General features: G+C 41.0%; 1 protein-coding gene across 1 annotated transcript in view; it reads left to right on the top strand.

The window, feature by feature from the left end:
- Nucleotides 1-17583, top strand: part of LOC121292460 (protocadherin Fat 4) — a 410751-nt gene that overhangs the window by 5028 nt on the left and 388140 nt on the right. Inside the window, exon 2 of the mRNA XM_041214468.1 lies at nt 1774-4662. Coding sequence (XP_041070402.1) covers nt 1774-4662 — 2889 coding nt within the window. The remainder of the gene's footprint in view (nt 1-1773; nt 4663-17583) is intronic.

Below are 17583 nucleotides of genomic sequence, written 5' to 3'. Positions count from 1 at the left end.
CTCCTGACCCTTGAAATCATACTCTGTGATATCATCTTGTCAGTGTTTAGCATATTGGTATGAAATGTTTTTGTTGCTTTAGTGGAGAAATGGGGTACATGTTAATTAAAATAAATCAAATAAATTTCATACAAATTTATTAATTTATTTCATCTTCCTATCACAATTTCAAACGCTTGGTTTGCATATGCCTCATTAATATTTGTTAGATTTTCCCCCATTTAGAAGTGGAGGGTAGATACTCTGCTTTCCACTTATTTTGGTGAAAAAATCAGTGAGGATTCAAGGTGGATTGGATACGGCCTTGGTTTTAGGAAACATGTCAAAAGAGTGAATAAATTATCTCAAGAACTTCTTTTGTTTTAAAAACAATTGAAATTAGTCTTTAATTATATTTGTCTAACTAGCCTGGAAAGTCTGTAGTTATCAGTTTCTGAGACTACGTGGTTGGAGATAGATATAGCCTTGAACTCCCCCGATTCCATTGTAGTATTAGGCAGGGTTGGACTGACATTTCCTATTCTGTGTTCCAACATGGGTGAAGTAAACATGTAGGCTACAGTCACTATGATGTTATGCATACTTCTGTGGTTCAAATTTCACATACAGAACTGTCCCTAATCTCAAAACAATCAGAATGTTTGCAGTAATTAAGAATCGCTTTATATGGAGGTCACTGGGCATTTTTAAAAAATTCATTCTTGGGATGTGACCATTATTGGTAAGGCCAGAATTTATCATCCAATCTTAATTATTCTTGAAAAGGTGGTGGTAAACCCCTTTCTTGAATCGCCGCAGTCCACGGATGTGGTAACATCCACAGTGCTGTTAGGGAGGGAGTTCCAGGGTTTTGACCTAGCAACAATGAAGATTGGGGAGAATTCAGGTACAAGCCTGTTCAAATTTCTCATCTCTGGCCATCTGCACTATAGCCGCCAAAATCCAATTTCAATTGACAGGAATCGTTACTCTTTGAAAAAAATTGTTTTTATGCCATCTTTCATTTAATTAATGGGACGGATGTGTCCTCTGCCTGCTAACTGTAAGGGTTGTGTAAAGTGAGTTAATCTAGTTCCTAAAAGGCATGGGACAAGACCACAAAATGGTCCCTGATTCAGAACTTATCAATAATGTCACTTAGGCAGGCCTTGATTGGTGTGGAAGTTTGAAGAATTGTCATACATGGTGCTTTTCTGAGGTTGCGAATGAAACTCAATGTTGACACAGAGGAAAATTTTTTTTTTGCTGCATCTGGCTGTGCTGTTTCTGATGAGGAAGTTTAACATTGGATGAAATGGAATCTGTTCCTTCCACATTAGCATGCTGACCTTTACAGTGGGACATGGGGCGGGAGAAGGTAGACCGCTGGGGGCGTGGAACAGATATCCAGCTGCATGCTCCAGAAGGCCTGGGACTGCCCTTCCTACCTCATTTCAATCCTGAAGACTGGTCCAGATAAATACATGTGGGACCTCCAGGAAATCCTGATCCAATGTAGTGGGGTGGGAGACCTGATGCCTCATCAGATAATCCATAAAATGGATTACTTTATGAGCTCCAGTACTCAGCTTCATTTTATGCATTTCTTTATTCTCCTAATCAAATATGATTTGGTTATCTCAAAGAGTTCTTTTTTTCTTACTGGTTACAGACCATCAATTATAATATCTTTTCATGCTCATTAATCTTTGTCATTCAGTAATATGTCATAATAAATGTTTGCCATTTTAGTTATGCTCTTTTAATGTTTTTCTGTATGATTTTTGGTTGCAGGTAGTTGCCACTGATGGTGGAAATCTCCGCTCCCAGAGTCCAGCTATTGTAACCATTACGGTTATTGACACACAAGACAATCCTCCATCATTCAGCCAGAGCAGCTATAGTTTTGTTATCTTTGAAAATATTGCCATTGGTTCTCTTGTTGGCACTGTATCTGCATCTACACTTGATCTTAATACCAACATCACCTACCTTATCACTTCAGGAGACCAGAAGGGCATGTTTACCATTGGTGGATCAACAGGTCAAATTAATACTGCCAGCAGCATAGACAGGGAAGAACTAGCATTTTATCAGTTAAAAGTTGTGGCTAGTGGTGGTACTGTGACTGGGGAGACTTTAGTGAATATTACTGTCAAGGATCTCAATGACAATTCTCCCCGTTTCCCTCATGCAGTTGAAAATATTAATGCAGTTGAAAACTGGGGTTCAGGACACACAATTTTCCAGGCTGAAGTAAAGGATCCTGATGAAGGTATTAATGGCATGGTTTCATACTCCTTGCGGCAGAATCCTAAAGGTCTCTTCCACATTGATGAAAAAACTGGAATAGTAACTTTAAATGGACCTCTTGACATAAATGCAGGCTCATATCAGGTGGAGGCAATAGCATCTGACATGGGTGTTCCTCAGCGTGCATCTAGCTTAATTTTGACTGTCTATGTGCATGATGTGAATGATAACTCACCAGTATTTGACCAGCTTTCATATGAGGTCACAATTTCAGAAGCAGAACCTGTGAACTCTAGGTTCTTCAAAGTCCAGGCTTCTGACAAAGATTCAGGAGTGAATGGGGAGATCACCTATGATATTGCACAAGGAAACAGAGAGAAGAAGTTTGGAATTTTTCCTGATGGGCAGTTATATATTAAGGCGGAATTGGATCGTGAATCTCAAAGCCGTTATGTCCTGATGGTTATTGCTGCAGACAGAGCAGTGGAGCCTTTGAGTGCAACTGTGAATGTGACAATAATACTAGAAGATGTAAATGACAATAGACCTTTATTCAACAGCACAAATTATGTATTCCATTTTGAAGAGGAACAGAAAGCTGGTTCAACAGTTGGTTATGTCAATGCTGTGGACAATGATTTTGGATTTAATGGTGAAGTGAAGTATACTATTGAAATGCTCCAACTTGATTTTGAGCTGAATGCAGTCACTGGGGAAATTACCAGTATACACCAATTTGACCGAGAGGCTCTAATGAGACAAAGAGGGGCTGCAGTTTTCACCTTTACAGTAATTGCATCAGACCAAGGATTGCCAAAACCTCTCCAGGACCATGCTGCTGTACAGATATACATCAGGGATACAAATGATAATGTACCCAGGTTCACTAAAGACCTGTATCAGGCCACTGTATCTGAATCAGCAGGAAATTTAACACAAGTACTGCGTGTTAGTGCTTCAGATGTTGACGAGGGAAATAATGCTTTGGTAAATTACTCTATCATCAAAGGGAATGAAGAAGAACAGTTTACAATTCAAAGTACCACAGGACAGGTGACATTGGTAGGAAAGCTGGACCATGAAGCTACAGCCTCCTATTATTTGACGCTTTTAGCAGTGGACTTGGGAAGTGTACCTTTGAGCTCCACATGTACTTTAATCATCAGTGTGCTAGATGAAAATGACAACACTCCTTCATTTCCTAAGTCTGTGATGTATATTGATGCATTAGAAAATATGAGAGTTGGAGAGCTTGTAGAATCTGCAACTGCCACAGATTCAGATTCAGGAGACAATGCTGAGATCCATTATAGCATTACAGGAAGTAACAACCATGGAACATTTAGCATTAGTCATAATACTGGTAGCATCTTCCTTGCAAAAAAAATGGACTTTGAAACCCAATCTGTTTACCATTTGAACATAACAGCAAAAGATAATGGAAGGCCACCAAGATCCTCAACAATGTCAGTAGTGATTCAAGTGAGAGATTTTAATGATAATCCACCTAGTTTCCCTCCTGGAGATATTTTTAAATCGATAGTGGAAAATATTCCTATTGGTACATCTGTACTGACAGTAACTGCCCAGGACCCTGATGCTGATATTAATGGAGAGTTACAATACTGCATAGCCCAGCAAATACCAAGAGGAAACCATTTTATAATCAGTGCTTCTGATGGGACACTGCGGACCAATGCAGAGATTGACCGTGAATTTTCCAATCTATTTGAACTTACCATTAAAGCCATTGATCAAGCAGTTCCACTAGATTTCAGACGTTTTGCTTTAAAGAATGTCACCATCTTAGTGACTGATCAGAATGATAATGCTCCTGTATTTGTATCACAAAATGCTCTAGTTGCTGATAGTGCTCTTGTGATGGGTTCCATTCTCACAACCATCAGGGCTATAGACCTAGATGAAGGACCAAATGGAGAAGTTGAGTATGAATTAGTCAATGGAGATAGTGATACCTTCATGATGGATCGATATAATGGAGATATTAGAGTAATTGCTCCTTTGGTTCCTTCCAGACTCACATACCATCTTGTTGTGTCAGCTGTAGACTTTGGACCAGAGAGAAGAACAACCAGCACTGAGCTGACTGTTATTCTTCAGGGTATAGATGGACCTGTCTTTACTCAGCCAAAATATATCACCATTTTACGTGAAGGAGAGCCTGTGGGTACCAGTGTGATCTCTTTAGAGGCAGCAAGCCCAAGAGATTCTTCAGCATTATTGGAGTATTACATAGTTTCAGTTCGTTGTGGGGGAAAATCTGTTGGACGGCTTTTCACAATAGGGCACCAGAGTGGTGTCATCCAAACAGCTGCTGTGCTGGATCGAGAGCGAGGTCCAAATCTATATCTTGTGGATGTTTATGCAGTGGAGAAATCTTCTACTTTGCCCAGAACACAAAAAGCAGAGGTAAGTGGATATTATTTAAATTATCATCTACGGGCGTAATGGGTCATTCTGTGCTGCCATTTCTACTATTCTGTTTGACTGCCTTAATGACTAAATGGGTTTTCTGCGTTTTGGAATAAGCAGACTAATAGATACCATTTTAAGCAACCTTGTAGAAGCAGCACTTTGGTTCTTTAACACCATATATTTTCATATTGTAAGCCTGCCTTTTAACAATGGGAGGGACACATTGACTAGTACTATGTGAGAGAGTTTCACATCTAAGGCTTATAGTAATAAAAATATTATCATTACTTCTTTTTGATACCCTCATTCTTTGAACTATGGTTTTGTAAAACTGACTACTATATTCCACTTTCTCATAAGTCATGTAATTTTCTAGTACAAAACTATCATTTGATTTGACTGTATACTTGCAACTAAGCACAATGCTTTGGATAATTTAACAATCTGTATGAGAGAAGATTGTGTTTGCCAGTAAACATTTCCATTCACTCCATCAGGTTTCAATCTCTTTTAGATAGTTCTTTCTTTATTGATACAAAAAGTTTAGCAGGGAAGGATCATAACTGTTGTTTTGCATGTGAGCGTCTTGTTTCTGTAAACTGGAAACAGTGATATAAATAACTGGTAACTAGGAATACCAAGGTTTGACATGGTGAAAAATAAGAATCTAATTTTATCCCAAGTCAGTTAGACCTTATAACCTACAAATGGCAAAGACACAAGTGAATCACTCTTGTCGCACTCAACACCATGTGACATAAATTCAGTTTTCACTGTCCACCATTGCATGTTGTATTTTCACCATAGAGTGAAAAAAAATAAACAGAGCCTAATTTAAAATACGTTAATACGTTGCTTTTAGATCTGTTGAATGAAGGTAATGAAGTCGCTTTGTGACTTTGAAAGGCAAATTTGTGGTGTCATGAGAGATAATGTGACATCAGAGCAAATAATGTGAAGTTATAACGCGATTTACATTGAAGTTTGTACAATCTGTCATACAAGTGATGCAATGTAGAGAAACAGATGTACGTTGATGGAGAACAAACAATGGCGCAGGACTGGTACCAGAATTTTGACAGGAAGTGGCCTGAAGCTTCCATCATAGCCTATGAATCTAGTTTGTACCATTAGGCATAATGTGCTTGAGAGGTGTGAATGGCATTATCACCTGTAAACGCAAATCAGTCATCTGATTCCTGATTCTGCTTTATAAGTTGAATACATACTTGAATTAGTTTACATTTTGGCTGCTAGTCTTTCCATGTGTTTCCACATCAGCACAGGAGTGTTTTTTTCCCAACAAAATTACTGAAATGTAATAGTATAATTAAGGTAAGGGAATTTTACTGCCGTAATATTCCTGTACATTGATATGTTTTATATAATGATTTCAATATCATATTAAGGAAGCGTTTTCGAGAACTTTCTCCATTGTAGTATAAAACTGTTAAAAGTCAGTGCTTTTTCCAAAAACTGTCTCATGCCATGTCGTGTCACATAGGGCAGAATATTGCCATCGGTGTGCGGGGGCTGGCCCCACACGCCGACACGTAAAACGACGCGAGATGATGTTGGGCGTGCGTCCTGACATCTTCGCGTGTCATTTCGATATTTTCTTTGGCGGGTACGCTCCGGTGGTGGCTGCGTGCCCGTCGAGCTGTCAACGGCCTATTAAGGCCATTAAAATAGTAATTTAATTTATTAATAACACTGCCCGCCAACCTTAAGTGGCCTTCGCGTTTTTCAGGAAACCTCATCCATGGGCGGGATGAAGTTTCCTGAAGGTTTTATAAAATTAATAAATACATTTTGCAAACTTCACAAACATGTCCCAGCTCATGTGACATTGTCACATGAGGGGCCATGTTTAAATAAGTTTTTACTTTATTTTTGAAAAAGATTTATTATCTACTTAACCTCTCTGGGGCAGCTCTGTGCCTCAGGGAGATTTCTGTGCTCTTTCGCGCATGCGCGGAAGAGCGCAGGCCCTGTCTCTCCCTCTCCCCTCGCCCGCACAGGTAGCGCTGAGCGCTACTGGCTTTGAGTTACGTTAGGTGAGCCTTAATCGGCCCACCCATGTAAAATGGTGGCACACAGCTGATCACGCAGCTGCCCCTGTCCGCTCCCACCCAGCCTGCCCGGCATAGGAAAATTTCTCTCAATAGTGTTATCTCACTGCCACAAAGTTAGGTCTTGCTTCTTCCTGAGATATGATTTCAGTCACAACCCAACCCAGTAACTGATGAGTTTAGAATAAAGAATGATGATAATTGAATTATGTACACAGGATTGACATACTACTAAAATGGTGGAGGGCTACAACATTGTGAGGGTGCGCTTTGAAGTGATGCTGGAAGGGGCATGTTATGTGATACATTAAGTAGTGAGATGTGTCTAATATTGTGTGGCAGCCCCACTGTACTCAACAGGATTTCACACTCCATCTCAATTAACGTTGGAGGAATGCCATAAAGAATAACTTGATATGTTTTGTTGGCACTTTTTAACCTCCTTTCCAGAAGCCAATTATTTGATCAGAAGCATGGCAACTATACTCCTAGTTCCATAATTTGTTGACTTAGTCTCTTCATTATCCCTGGACTTTTTAAAATTCTTTCACGGGGTGTGGGTGCCACTGGCTAGGCCAACATTTATTATCCACCCCTAATTGCCCTTGAGAAGATGGCGTTGAGCCACCTCTTGAACCGCTGCAGTCCATGTGGTGTAGGTACACCAACAGTGCTGTTAGGAAAGGAGTTCCAGGATTTTGACCCAGCAACGGTGAAGGAACTACAATATAGTTCCAAGTCAGCATGCTGTGCGGTTTGGCGGGGAACTTGCAGGCGATGGTGTTCCCATGCATCTGTTGCAGGTTTGAAAGGTGGTGTTGAAGGAGCCTTGGTGAGTTGCTGGAGTGCATCTTGTAGATGGTACACACGCTGCCACTGTGCGTCAGTGGTGGAGGGAGTGAATGTTTAAGCTGGTGGATGGGGTGCCATTCAAGTGGGCTGCTTTGTCCTGAATCCTACTTAATTTCCCTTTGCTCCCCACATTGCCCTTCCCGTTCCCCTCTCCCCACCAACACCCCATGTGGAAATTTCACAAACAGGAAGTGCTTATCAGCATTTTAATATAATTTGAAACATTTAATAGAAATCTGAGCTAATGGTATGGTTGGAATGAGTGATTCTTACATTATTAAAGTAGTCTTATTCTTTTGGGGTCTGGAGAAGAATGTTGTGATGATGACTTTATTGTTAAAACCGGAATTAGTTGGTCAGCCTGGGCCTGAATCATGGCAAATGAAAAGTTGTTCAGGAGCTGGCTACTGGCAACTAAACAGCGGGAAGAAATTCATTGGGCTATGCTACATCAACAACAACCCCAGCAGGAACTAAGGATTCACCGTGGGAAATAAGGGGGAAGGAAAAAAAATCTTATCAATCATAATCATGTAAAGAAGGGAAAGAGGTAACAACCTGAAAAGATACTTGCATCTTCTGCCAATACTGCAAAATGTATCTCGAGAGTTGAGCAGTGATTTTGGGCTAGAAGAGCAAACAAAATTACTTAAGGAAGTTTTGTGTAAATAGTGACTGTTGTTTTAACTTAACTCATTTGGCTAGTGTTACGATCTTGTTCGGGCTCAGTAACTTTTTGTTTAGCATCAATAAAGTTTGAAATCCCAGTTACCCACTAAGAGAATAAAGCCACAAAATTCCACTGTTTTAAACAAACAAAATAAACTTTACTATACAAAGTCAGAAAAATAAAACAATTTACAGTATCTATCTTATACTCTAGCATTCAGAATTAACGCAAGGTAAATATGAATTAACAAACAACACACCACACTGCACATTAAATGGCGGATGCCACCAAGATGGATCCCATGGATTCCTTAGCAATCCACCCAGACATCAGTGACCACTGTGAGTCATAAAATCTCATTAAACCCTATCTCCCTCATGAGGGATTTCAACTCCTCATTTTCGAAGATCTAACCTCAGAATTCCCTCAAAGTTGTTTTGGACTGCCTCAATGATTGTTCACCTCCTGACGATGCAATATCTTCTGAGACTGTGTTTCACCGGATTTACAAAGCTGCACTCGCACCTCTAATTACTGGCACAATTCCAACTCTTTTGCAAATTGCTAGCTTAACTAAACTGGCAGTGCCCCTGGGATTCTCCAAACTCAGTCTCCCATTGCATTGATCCATAAGTAGCTCCCAGGGCTTCCCTAAGCCTTAATTGCCTGGCACAGTACCAGTGACCTTCCAATGCCATCTTCTCAGCTCCTCATGACTTCACTGAGCCCTAACTGCCTGGAGTCTGCTAACAACCTGCAGAACTTCCCTGTGAGCTGCAAACAACATGAGGTCCAAACTGCAAGTAATTCCCCCTCCCAGCAAACATACAGAAAAACCAGAAAATCTTTTTAAGCTCCACCCATCTCCATGAAGATGTAGCCTTTCAGGGCTTATTGAATGTTTTTAAACCAATTTTCCTCTAACTCTGAAAACAAAACATGTCTCTGGACTACACATCTTTGCAAGTAGTGTAGACATCACATCTCCTGCTCTTCAGCCAAGTATGCACACCTGCTGTTATAGGATCTTATTTTTCTAGCTGTCAACCCCTTAAGTTAACATGGGTCCAACTTTTTAAGTGTAATATACTCCAAGCTGCTTTAGTTGCATTTATACCATTTTCTACAGTTAAACTTTAACCTTCCCAAATAAAGCATTACCTCTAAAATATTAGCATGAGCCATGAGCTACATATTCGCAACACCAGAAACTCATGAGTTTTATTGGCCACCCAGATGACATCATGTCTGATTTTACTTTCCATGAAGTCAATAGATAGGGTGTGAAATGGTCAACCATCCAATCCTGTCAGCTTGCCACTGAGTGTGTTAGGTTAAAATTACTCTGGAAACCAGTGTTACAGCTATATTTATAGCTTTCAGCATCAGTGAGGTGTGCGGTATTTTTATCGTGTGTCAATTGCGCAGTGCATTGCTTCAGTAAATTTGCTGTGTGACTGTAATGGGTGAATTACTGACATGTTTACACTGTAGCAAAACTGCAACAACATCAGAAGCAGCAGCTCCCAAATTACCTGGAAGCATTGCCAAGGGATATTGAAAAGACATAATAAGGATTCTTGCCATTAATTCCTGCTGGGTTTTTTCCAATCATCTGCCTTAACTTTGCAAAGGATTCAGTGAAACCCAAGAGAAATAACATAAATGGCATCTGGTGGGCTATATTTCAATATTAACAAAATCCTATCCTTCAGAAATCCTCGGTATTTCAAATCCCTTGAGTGTACAGTAGAAGAAAATTGATAGTGAAAAATTTTGAAAGTGCAAAGTAAAAGAGGCTGTTACATCTGGGTTGTAGGGGTACATTGCCTAAGGTTTTTTTTTGTTTGTAAAAGCTTTTTGATTGCCTTAACTTATTACAGTACAGTACCTCAAATCTGGCTGTCCAAAAACCGGAGTTGTCCGAAAACTGAACACTTATAATGTTCCATACATCAATTTTAATTGAGAAAAATAAAAAATAAATTTATCTGAACAGTTTGGCTAGGCTCTGTGTTGGTATGTTGTGGCACTGGGCTAGTTATCTACTTTGCGCTTGGCATGTTGCTCTATTTCTTGTTCCAAGCGACTCTTGACTCCACCTGACCTGGCTTGACCTGAACTGCACCCAGCTCGACCTGGCCAACCCGAAATCCGGCAATATCCGAAACGCAGCAAGACCTTGGTCCCAAGGTTGCTGCATTTGATGTACTGCACCTGTACTAATCTATGTGGCACTAATTATTAATGTAGTTGTAACTAACATTCAGATGTGTGCCAAAGAGAATTAGTCCACCTGAGTAGGAATAGTACAGAAATACAGGATTCACTTTGATGGAGAGCAGCTGATAAGCAGCAGCAACACAAGGCTACCATTGGTTGCTATTTATTTTGTGTAGACATTCACTCCCATGAAAGTGTGAACTGACAGCACAGAGAAATAAAATGAAGGCAAAATATTGGGGATTCAGGAAATCTGAAATTAAAAGCAGAATGTGTTGGAAATACTCAGCAGGTTTGGCAGTATCTGCAGAGAGAGAAATAGAAGTCTAGATTTTCACCTTGATGAAGAGCCTCCCTGTGATGGTGAAGATGGCCAGAATCCAGAAAGCCTCCCCCCACCACCCCGATCACGGCACTTACCATTTTTGCGGGAGCAGGAATGGGTCTAGGTCAGGATTTGCACATGCTCATTTCACAGAAGCAGCTGCCCATAGAATTCAGCAGTTGTCTCTACTCATGTGCGATTTTGGTGTGAGAGATGTCTCAAACCTGACATGCACAGACTAGACCGGGTAGGAGCAGGTCTGAACCTTGTGGATTTGTTTGGATAGCCAGGGTACTCTTTTGGAGAAGGAAGGTACCCCTTTGGATATGGTTCTAGGACTCTCTGGGGGTGGGGGTGTGGGGGGGTGTGGGGCGGGGAATCAGGTGTCCTTTGGCTGAGGTCAGATGACCTTTGGGAGAGGTAAGGTCCTATTTGGCTCTGCTGAAAATAGGCTTGAATGTACATAAAAAAGTGCCTAAGCTCATTGGAACTGTAAAGCTCAGTGGAACTGTCAAATACAACTGTTGAAAGTGTCAAGATGAACTGTCAAAGGTAGCTGTCAAGCAGTCAAGGCATTTAAAACTCCTGCCCTTTAACTCTTTGAAAAAAAAACTGAGTTTTTTAAAAAAATGATTGCTTGCTATTTAGCTCTGTCTGTTGACGTAGTGGCTTAGTGCTGCAGGACTGATGTCACAACTGACCATTATTACAGTGGGATGCCTGTATTTCACAGTTTAATTGGCAGCTCCAGGTGGTTATGGACTGTTGAAGTGGGACTATGCATTCCAGTGTTTGTTTTTATAAGGGATTATGCAATTGAATGAAATGTTTGTTGTTAAAAGGGGTAATGTAGTAGATGAAGTAATTGTAGTAAATAGGTTTTTATGAATGAAAGTGTCTTTTTTCAAATTAAGTCTCCAATAGACATTTGGAACATTATTTGATTTAATCTCAGCACGGATCCTGAGATGAATACTCGGTATTTTGGTGTGGTAGGTGTAAGGGCAAAGAGTGTATGGGTTGGAATGAGTTGGCACTAAGGTAGCATTGTGGTTATAAAGAGTCATGGGGGTGGGCAGGGAAGCATAGGTTGGCATGGAGGGTATGAGGGGCAATGGAGGGGGGCAGAAGGACATGGGTTGACATGGAGTGGGGGCATGAGGTGGCATGGACTAGCATGGATGGACTTGGGGAGTGTGTGTGGGTGTGAGGGATGAGGTCTGGAGGGCTGTTTTATGTTTCTGTGTTTTTAAACTTTGATACAGTGCTAGTGCACCGAGGCAGGTCTTCCGCCCAGCCTCCCTCTGCACCTACCATCCTCTGCAGTCATTCTGGGATTGCCAGGAATGACTTGCAGGGAACCCTGCCCCTCCAAATGAAAATCTGACCTTCTGGGCTACTTTCTTCTGGGTTCGGTTTGCAGAGCTGGGAAGTGTCCTCAATCTGTGCTTCCAACCCGGGAGTGAAAACCATGGGCAGAGTTAATGTTTCAAGTCAAATTTGACTCTTCTTCGGAACCTGCTTTGAAGAAGAGGAATAAAATGAGTATTTTTCTGATGAGTAATACTCTCATGGCACTTTTGCATTATTAAGAAGACCTTGGAGGAGCATTACTCAAATGAAGACCCATAATCTCCTAACATTGCAGTCCTTTTGCCCGACTCTTGTCTTCAGTCAGGAAATAGGAGGACCCACCATTCCCACTGATAAAAGAAGGGAATCTAATTCTCTGCTTGTAGTTTGAATTGGAAACCGGACTGCAGCTTATAGTATAAATTTTGAGTCACCTTGGTTGGTGGGTGTCAGGAGGGCTGGTTCCTTACAGAATGCTATTAACTGAGAGACCATGAGCTAGCTGTCAGTAACACTACAATGTAAACTTGTCTTCAGAAACTCCCAGTTAACATAATGCAGAAATGTAGCTGAATTCCCTTCTCTTTATGAGATTTGAAAGTGTGCCTAAAGTCAGCCTTCGAAAAGCACCCCTACTTTGATACAAATGATAGGTCTGTTTGGCTTGTTCTGAAAATTCTTTCTGAACACAGAGATTATATTGCTTGGTGTGTGCCTTTAAAAGAAATTGTAATGATGTACGGTAACTATTATACAGTCACTACCGTATTATCTACAAATAAATCCTGTTTTATCAGCTTCTTAGTTGTAAGAGAATATTTTATGTTGAAGATATAACCATATCCCCTGGATTAGAAACACTATAAGGAAAGCCATATTTATCCGACATTTAGTATATCAGTTTAAGGTGGTATGATTAGTTAGTGTATCATTGCATGCACTGATGCAAAGGTTCAGAAAGAAACTAATATTTTACATCCCTATTCACAACTATTTACAAGAAGTAAATTAAATTATCCCAAAAAACTATTTGCATTAAAGGCTGTTTAATCCAATAATGCATGAGTGGCAATAAGGCAGAGAGAGGGGCTGTTCATTACATAAGTTTCAAGATAGTTTTTTTGAGAAACTTGAGTGAAAGGCCAAGTGCAGGATGCCACCACCACCACCACCACCAAAAAGAAGCATTAGGGACTAAAATTCTGGAAATGTCTATGGAGGCCGAACCAGAGTTAGTGGGTGGAATTTATAGCCCCGCCGAAGTCAGTGGAGTTTAGAATGGCTCGCCGCATTTTACGCCACCACAGGGCCATAAAATTTCGGCCAGTGTTTCAGATCAATGATTTTTCAACCCTGGTATTAGGGATTAGTTGATCAGTGTTTGTTTTAAACACTTGAGAAGGAAGAGAAGACTGTACGAGTAAAGGATGTCTAAAGTTTTCAGGTGTTAGTAATTAATAAATTTGGGCTCAGAATTTGGCCATGGGTCTGAATGCACCTGTTGTCAGGTGAAAATTGGATAGAATCTGGTTCCCTGTGAAGGGGAAACCAAGGGGTTCTGGCTGGGGATGGGGAGAGAAGAGTATAGATATTCTGTCTGCTTCCCCTATCTCATGGTCGTATCTCTGGTGGAGTTCCTGGGCCTTCTCAGGAAATTCTACAGTTAGGCCAATGGAGCCTGTCTGTTAGAGGCCTAGAAAAAGTCTGAGGAAAAAACTTGCGTCTCATTGATGTCCTGCACCATGCCATTTGGACACTGGGCCATTTCAACATTTGGGGCATGGGCTACTTGCTGATGCACATCCCCTCAAATCATGTTCATGATTACCATCTCTGCAATTTGGGATGGCTCAGCTTACCTGGAAGCCAATGGGCTTAGGAGCCACTCCATCACACTTCTACTGGCAGAGCTGGGCCTTGAGAATTTTGACCACTTCGAGTAAGCAAGTGTGCAGTGATTCCTGGTTTCAACAAAGTGAGGATGCAGGGTAATTTTGGTCATGCTGGATAATTTGTAAAAAGATTATGAGAAGCAATAATTATACTAAGCGTTTTCCAATTTGTCAGCTGCTTCTGTTTATATGGTCAAATTTTCTTTCTGGCAGCCGTTAGCCGTTAGGATATTATCTCGCTTGGCATGTACACCAGTCATCAGGAAATTCCAGAAATGATCACTATTTTAAGGCTTTGGCATCTGCAGTGAGTACTAAAGTTGGGATAAGATAATATACCCAAAAAGGCTGCTGTTATTCAGGTTTACATTTTACCTGCTATCAGTGACATCCAGTGACTCAGACTAGAAAACCTGCATATGCAAACATCAGAGTAGGTGTTGACTGTTAGGCAGTTCATGGTGAAATGGTCAGCTGTTGCTTGATCTCTTGGACTCACACGTGAAGAATGGCGAATTTGGTTAAAGCAAAGGAGGACAGCTGACATGTATACCTGTACTCCCAACAATAGTCAGCATTTAAAGTTAGATGGAATAAAATATGTTTTAAAAAGAAATGTCCTATGATGAAATTAAAAATATTTGCTTTGTGAAGAAAAGATGTTGGACTGTGACCCTGAATTTGTTTCAGTTACACCCTGGCCACACACCATGTTTGAGTGGAAATTTATGCTGTTCACCAGCAGAGGGAGTTACACACAAGTTTCTTGGGTAGGTTAATTTAAATATTTTGGCTGCAGCTCTGGCGTAATAATTTGATTTCGTGCTCCCCCAGCCCCCACCAGCAACTAGGAAACTGCTGAGCAACAACATAATCTTTAACAGCATTCTTCATGCCTACTTAGGAGCCATCTTTGCCAGCAGGCACAAGAAGCTCCGACGAAACCTTCCAAGTGGTACAAGACAGGAAATTCACAGTCCTAAATCGCCTCTTCCTTAAGCCGGGCACCATCATCAGTTGTGTTGCCTGCAGAGAGCTATTACTGGCACTGACACCCAACTCCCTCACACTCAGCACTGATCAACAGTCCAGGAAGAAATGAAAACACTTCACAAGGGCAGTCAAGTTATCCTGTCACCAGAATGTCCCTTTTCTCCAACCACTAGATTCTGCACTTTCTTAAAGCAATACTCACCTCATTAACCATTCACACAATAATCTATGTAAGAGTCCCTATGACTCCTCTGACACAAACCAATTGCCTTGCAAAACCTCCCCAAAAACACTCTGTTATTGTTGGGTTGTCTCGGAAGATATTGGGTGTCTTACTCTAGTAAGAGACCTGGCTGAGGCAAAAATCTTTCCTTAAAAGCACTTTTACTTATATAAGATTGCAGAACATCAGGACAGAGCTCCAGCTCCTCCCTTAGGCTCTTCTCACTCATCTCTCTCTGACATTACGACATAGCTCCTTACACACATGCTCAGTAGCTATTAGTGTTAGACTTAACCCTTTAATCTACATTTCCCCCAATCTTTATCCCTGCATTTTCATATACGCATCCTCCTACACCTCCTCCCAGAATCTCTATTTTTAAAGGGATAGTCTCCTTGGTGGTTTCACCAATCTCCCTGAATGTGTGCGGCGTTCCTTTTGAGGTTATTGTGGATTTGTTCGCTCTGAACTCATTCCCTGAGAGTTGTCACTCCTTGTTTCCCTCATTAGCAGTTCTGCAGGTGTGATATACTCCTGAGGATCAGGGTGTGCAGCCCATCCTGCTTATGGTTTCCTGTTCATTGAAATCAAGGCACTGCTGTTTCTTTGGATGATATCTGTTTCTGCCTGGACCAGATACAATCTTGGTTGTTGTAACTTCTCCTTTATGGTACCTCCTTGCTGCCTCTTGCAGCAATGAGTGAGAACGTATGCTGTTTTCATGAAAAACACGTTGACTGGCCCTTCTGATTCACATACATCAGTGGCAGTTTGGAGGTCCCTTCATTGTCATGTGCATGCTATTATGAGAGCATACAGCCTGGAGAATTTAGCTTTTGTACAGAGGTCTGTGGCTCTGAAACTCTGCTTCCCGGGGAGAAGCTAAGGTAGATGAACTTCAACTTCTTTATGGAAGAGGGCATCCGTCACCTGTAGGATACACACCCTGGTTAAGTGGCACCAATCCCCCGTGGCAGCTTGGAAAGAAGTAAACCAGTCAAACATGAGGTAAAAACAGAAAATTCTGGAAAAACTCAGCAGGTCTGGCAGCATCTGTGGAGAGAGAAGCAGAGTTAAGGTTTCGAGTCCAATATGACTCTTCTTCAGAACGTCAGTCAAGCATGAGGACTGTTGTCTACTTTAAGGCCACAGACAGAAGAGGTGTCGGTGGAGTGAGTGTACATATTGTTGTGATGAAGTTGGCGGAGATGCCCAGTGCCATCCTTGAAGCAATGCAGCCGTCAGATACACAGCTTCTTCTGGAGGTCCTCTTAGGACCAGTACGGCTTATAGACATGAGGCAGCATCTGGTGGGCTGCTGTCCTCAGTCACATTGCCTGATTTTCAGAGCAGTCACATGTCCAAGCAGAAAAGTTCAGATGTACATCAAGTTTTGCTAAATAATTTGAACCAATTTTCAATAGCACTATGGCCATAAAATTAAAGAGTGACTGTTATTTTTTGGGGCGAGGGGTTGGGCGTTCCAAACTTTGATGGCTGGTTTAGTTGGTGCTTGGCAGAAAACCACCTTCACCTGCACTCAGCAGGTGACTGACATATTGTTCTGGCACTCTGGAAAATTTATTCACTTTTTTCAGACATTCAAAGAGACAGCTGCTCAGGATGTAGCAAATAGTTTCCCCCCTCACCCTTTCCCCTCTGTCTTGTGTGTATAGATACTGTATTTGTCATCAGTCAATCTGAAGATTTACTGTTAGAGCTTGTGTTTGCCCAGATGGGCTGTAATACCTTCAAAAAATCCCATTACCTTCAAAGGATGTCAGGTTCCTAGGGTCAACTTACAACTCCTAAGTTCTCATAGGCTAATGGGTTCTCCAGGTTTTTGAAAAGGATGACCAACTAAACTGATTTTCAGGGCAACTTGGTTATCAATTAAAACTGTAATACTGAGTGGCTAAGTGGTTTTCCAAACTGTCCTTTAAACTCTGGGATTCACATTTGAAACCAGATTAACAGGCTGAAAGTCGTTTTTCTCTTTGATGGATATATGTTTGAAATGTGTTTGAACAATGTCAACTTCATTCCTTGTGGATATCGATACACAGTTGCTCCTAATTTGGACTGGCTAGACTTCTGGGTAGAATTTTGGTTACACTGTCCCACTATTTTAGGAGCATCTGACAACTTCAAGAAGTTCAAAAAGTTTTAGCTGCTTGACAATGAGGTCCTGCACCATAATGGGAATAAAAATTCACTAAAATAGGAATATTCCATGGGCACTAACCACAGAAATATTCTGATAAATATGCTTTTGCGATTGGTATATAATTTTGTAGGTTAGTCTGACATTA

This window comes from Carcharodon carcharias, chromosome 1, assembly GCF_017639515.1.
Source record: "Carcharodon carcharias isolate sCarCar2 chromosome 1, sCarCar2.pri, whole genome shotgun sequence".
Lineage (NCBI taxonomy): Eukaryota > Metazoa > Chordata > Chondrichthyes > Lamniformes > Lamnidae > Carcharodon > Carcharodon carcharias.
This window is presented reverse-complemented; position numbering and strand designations above follow the sequence as displayed.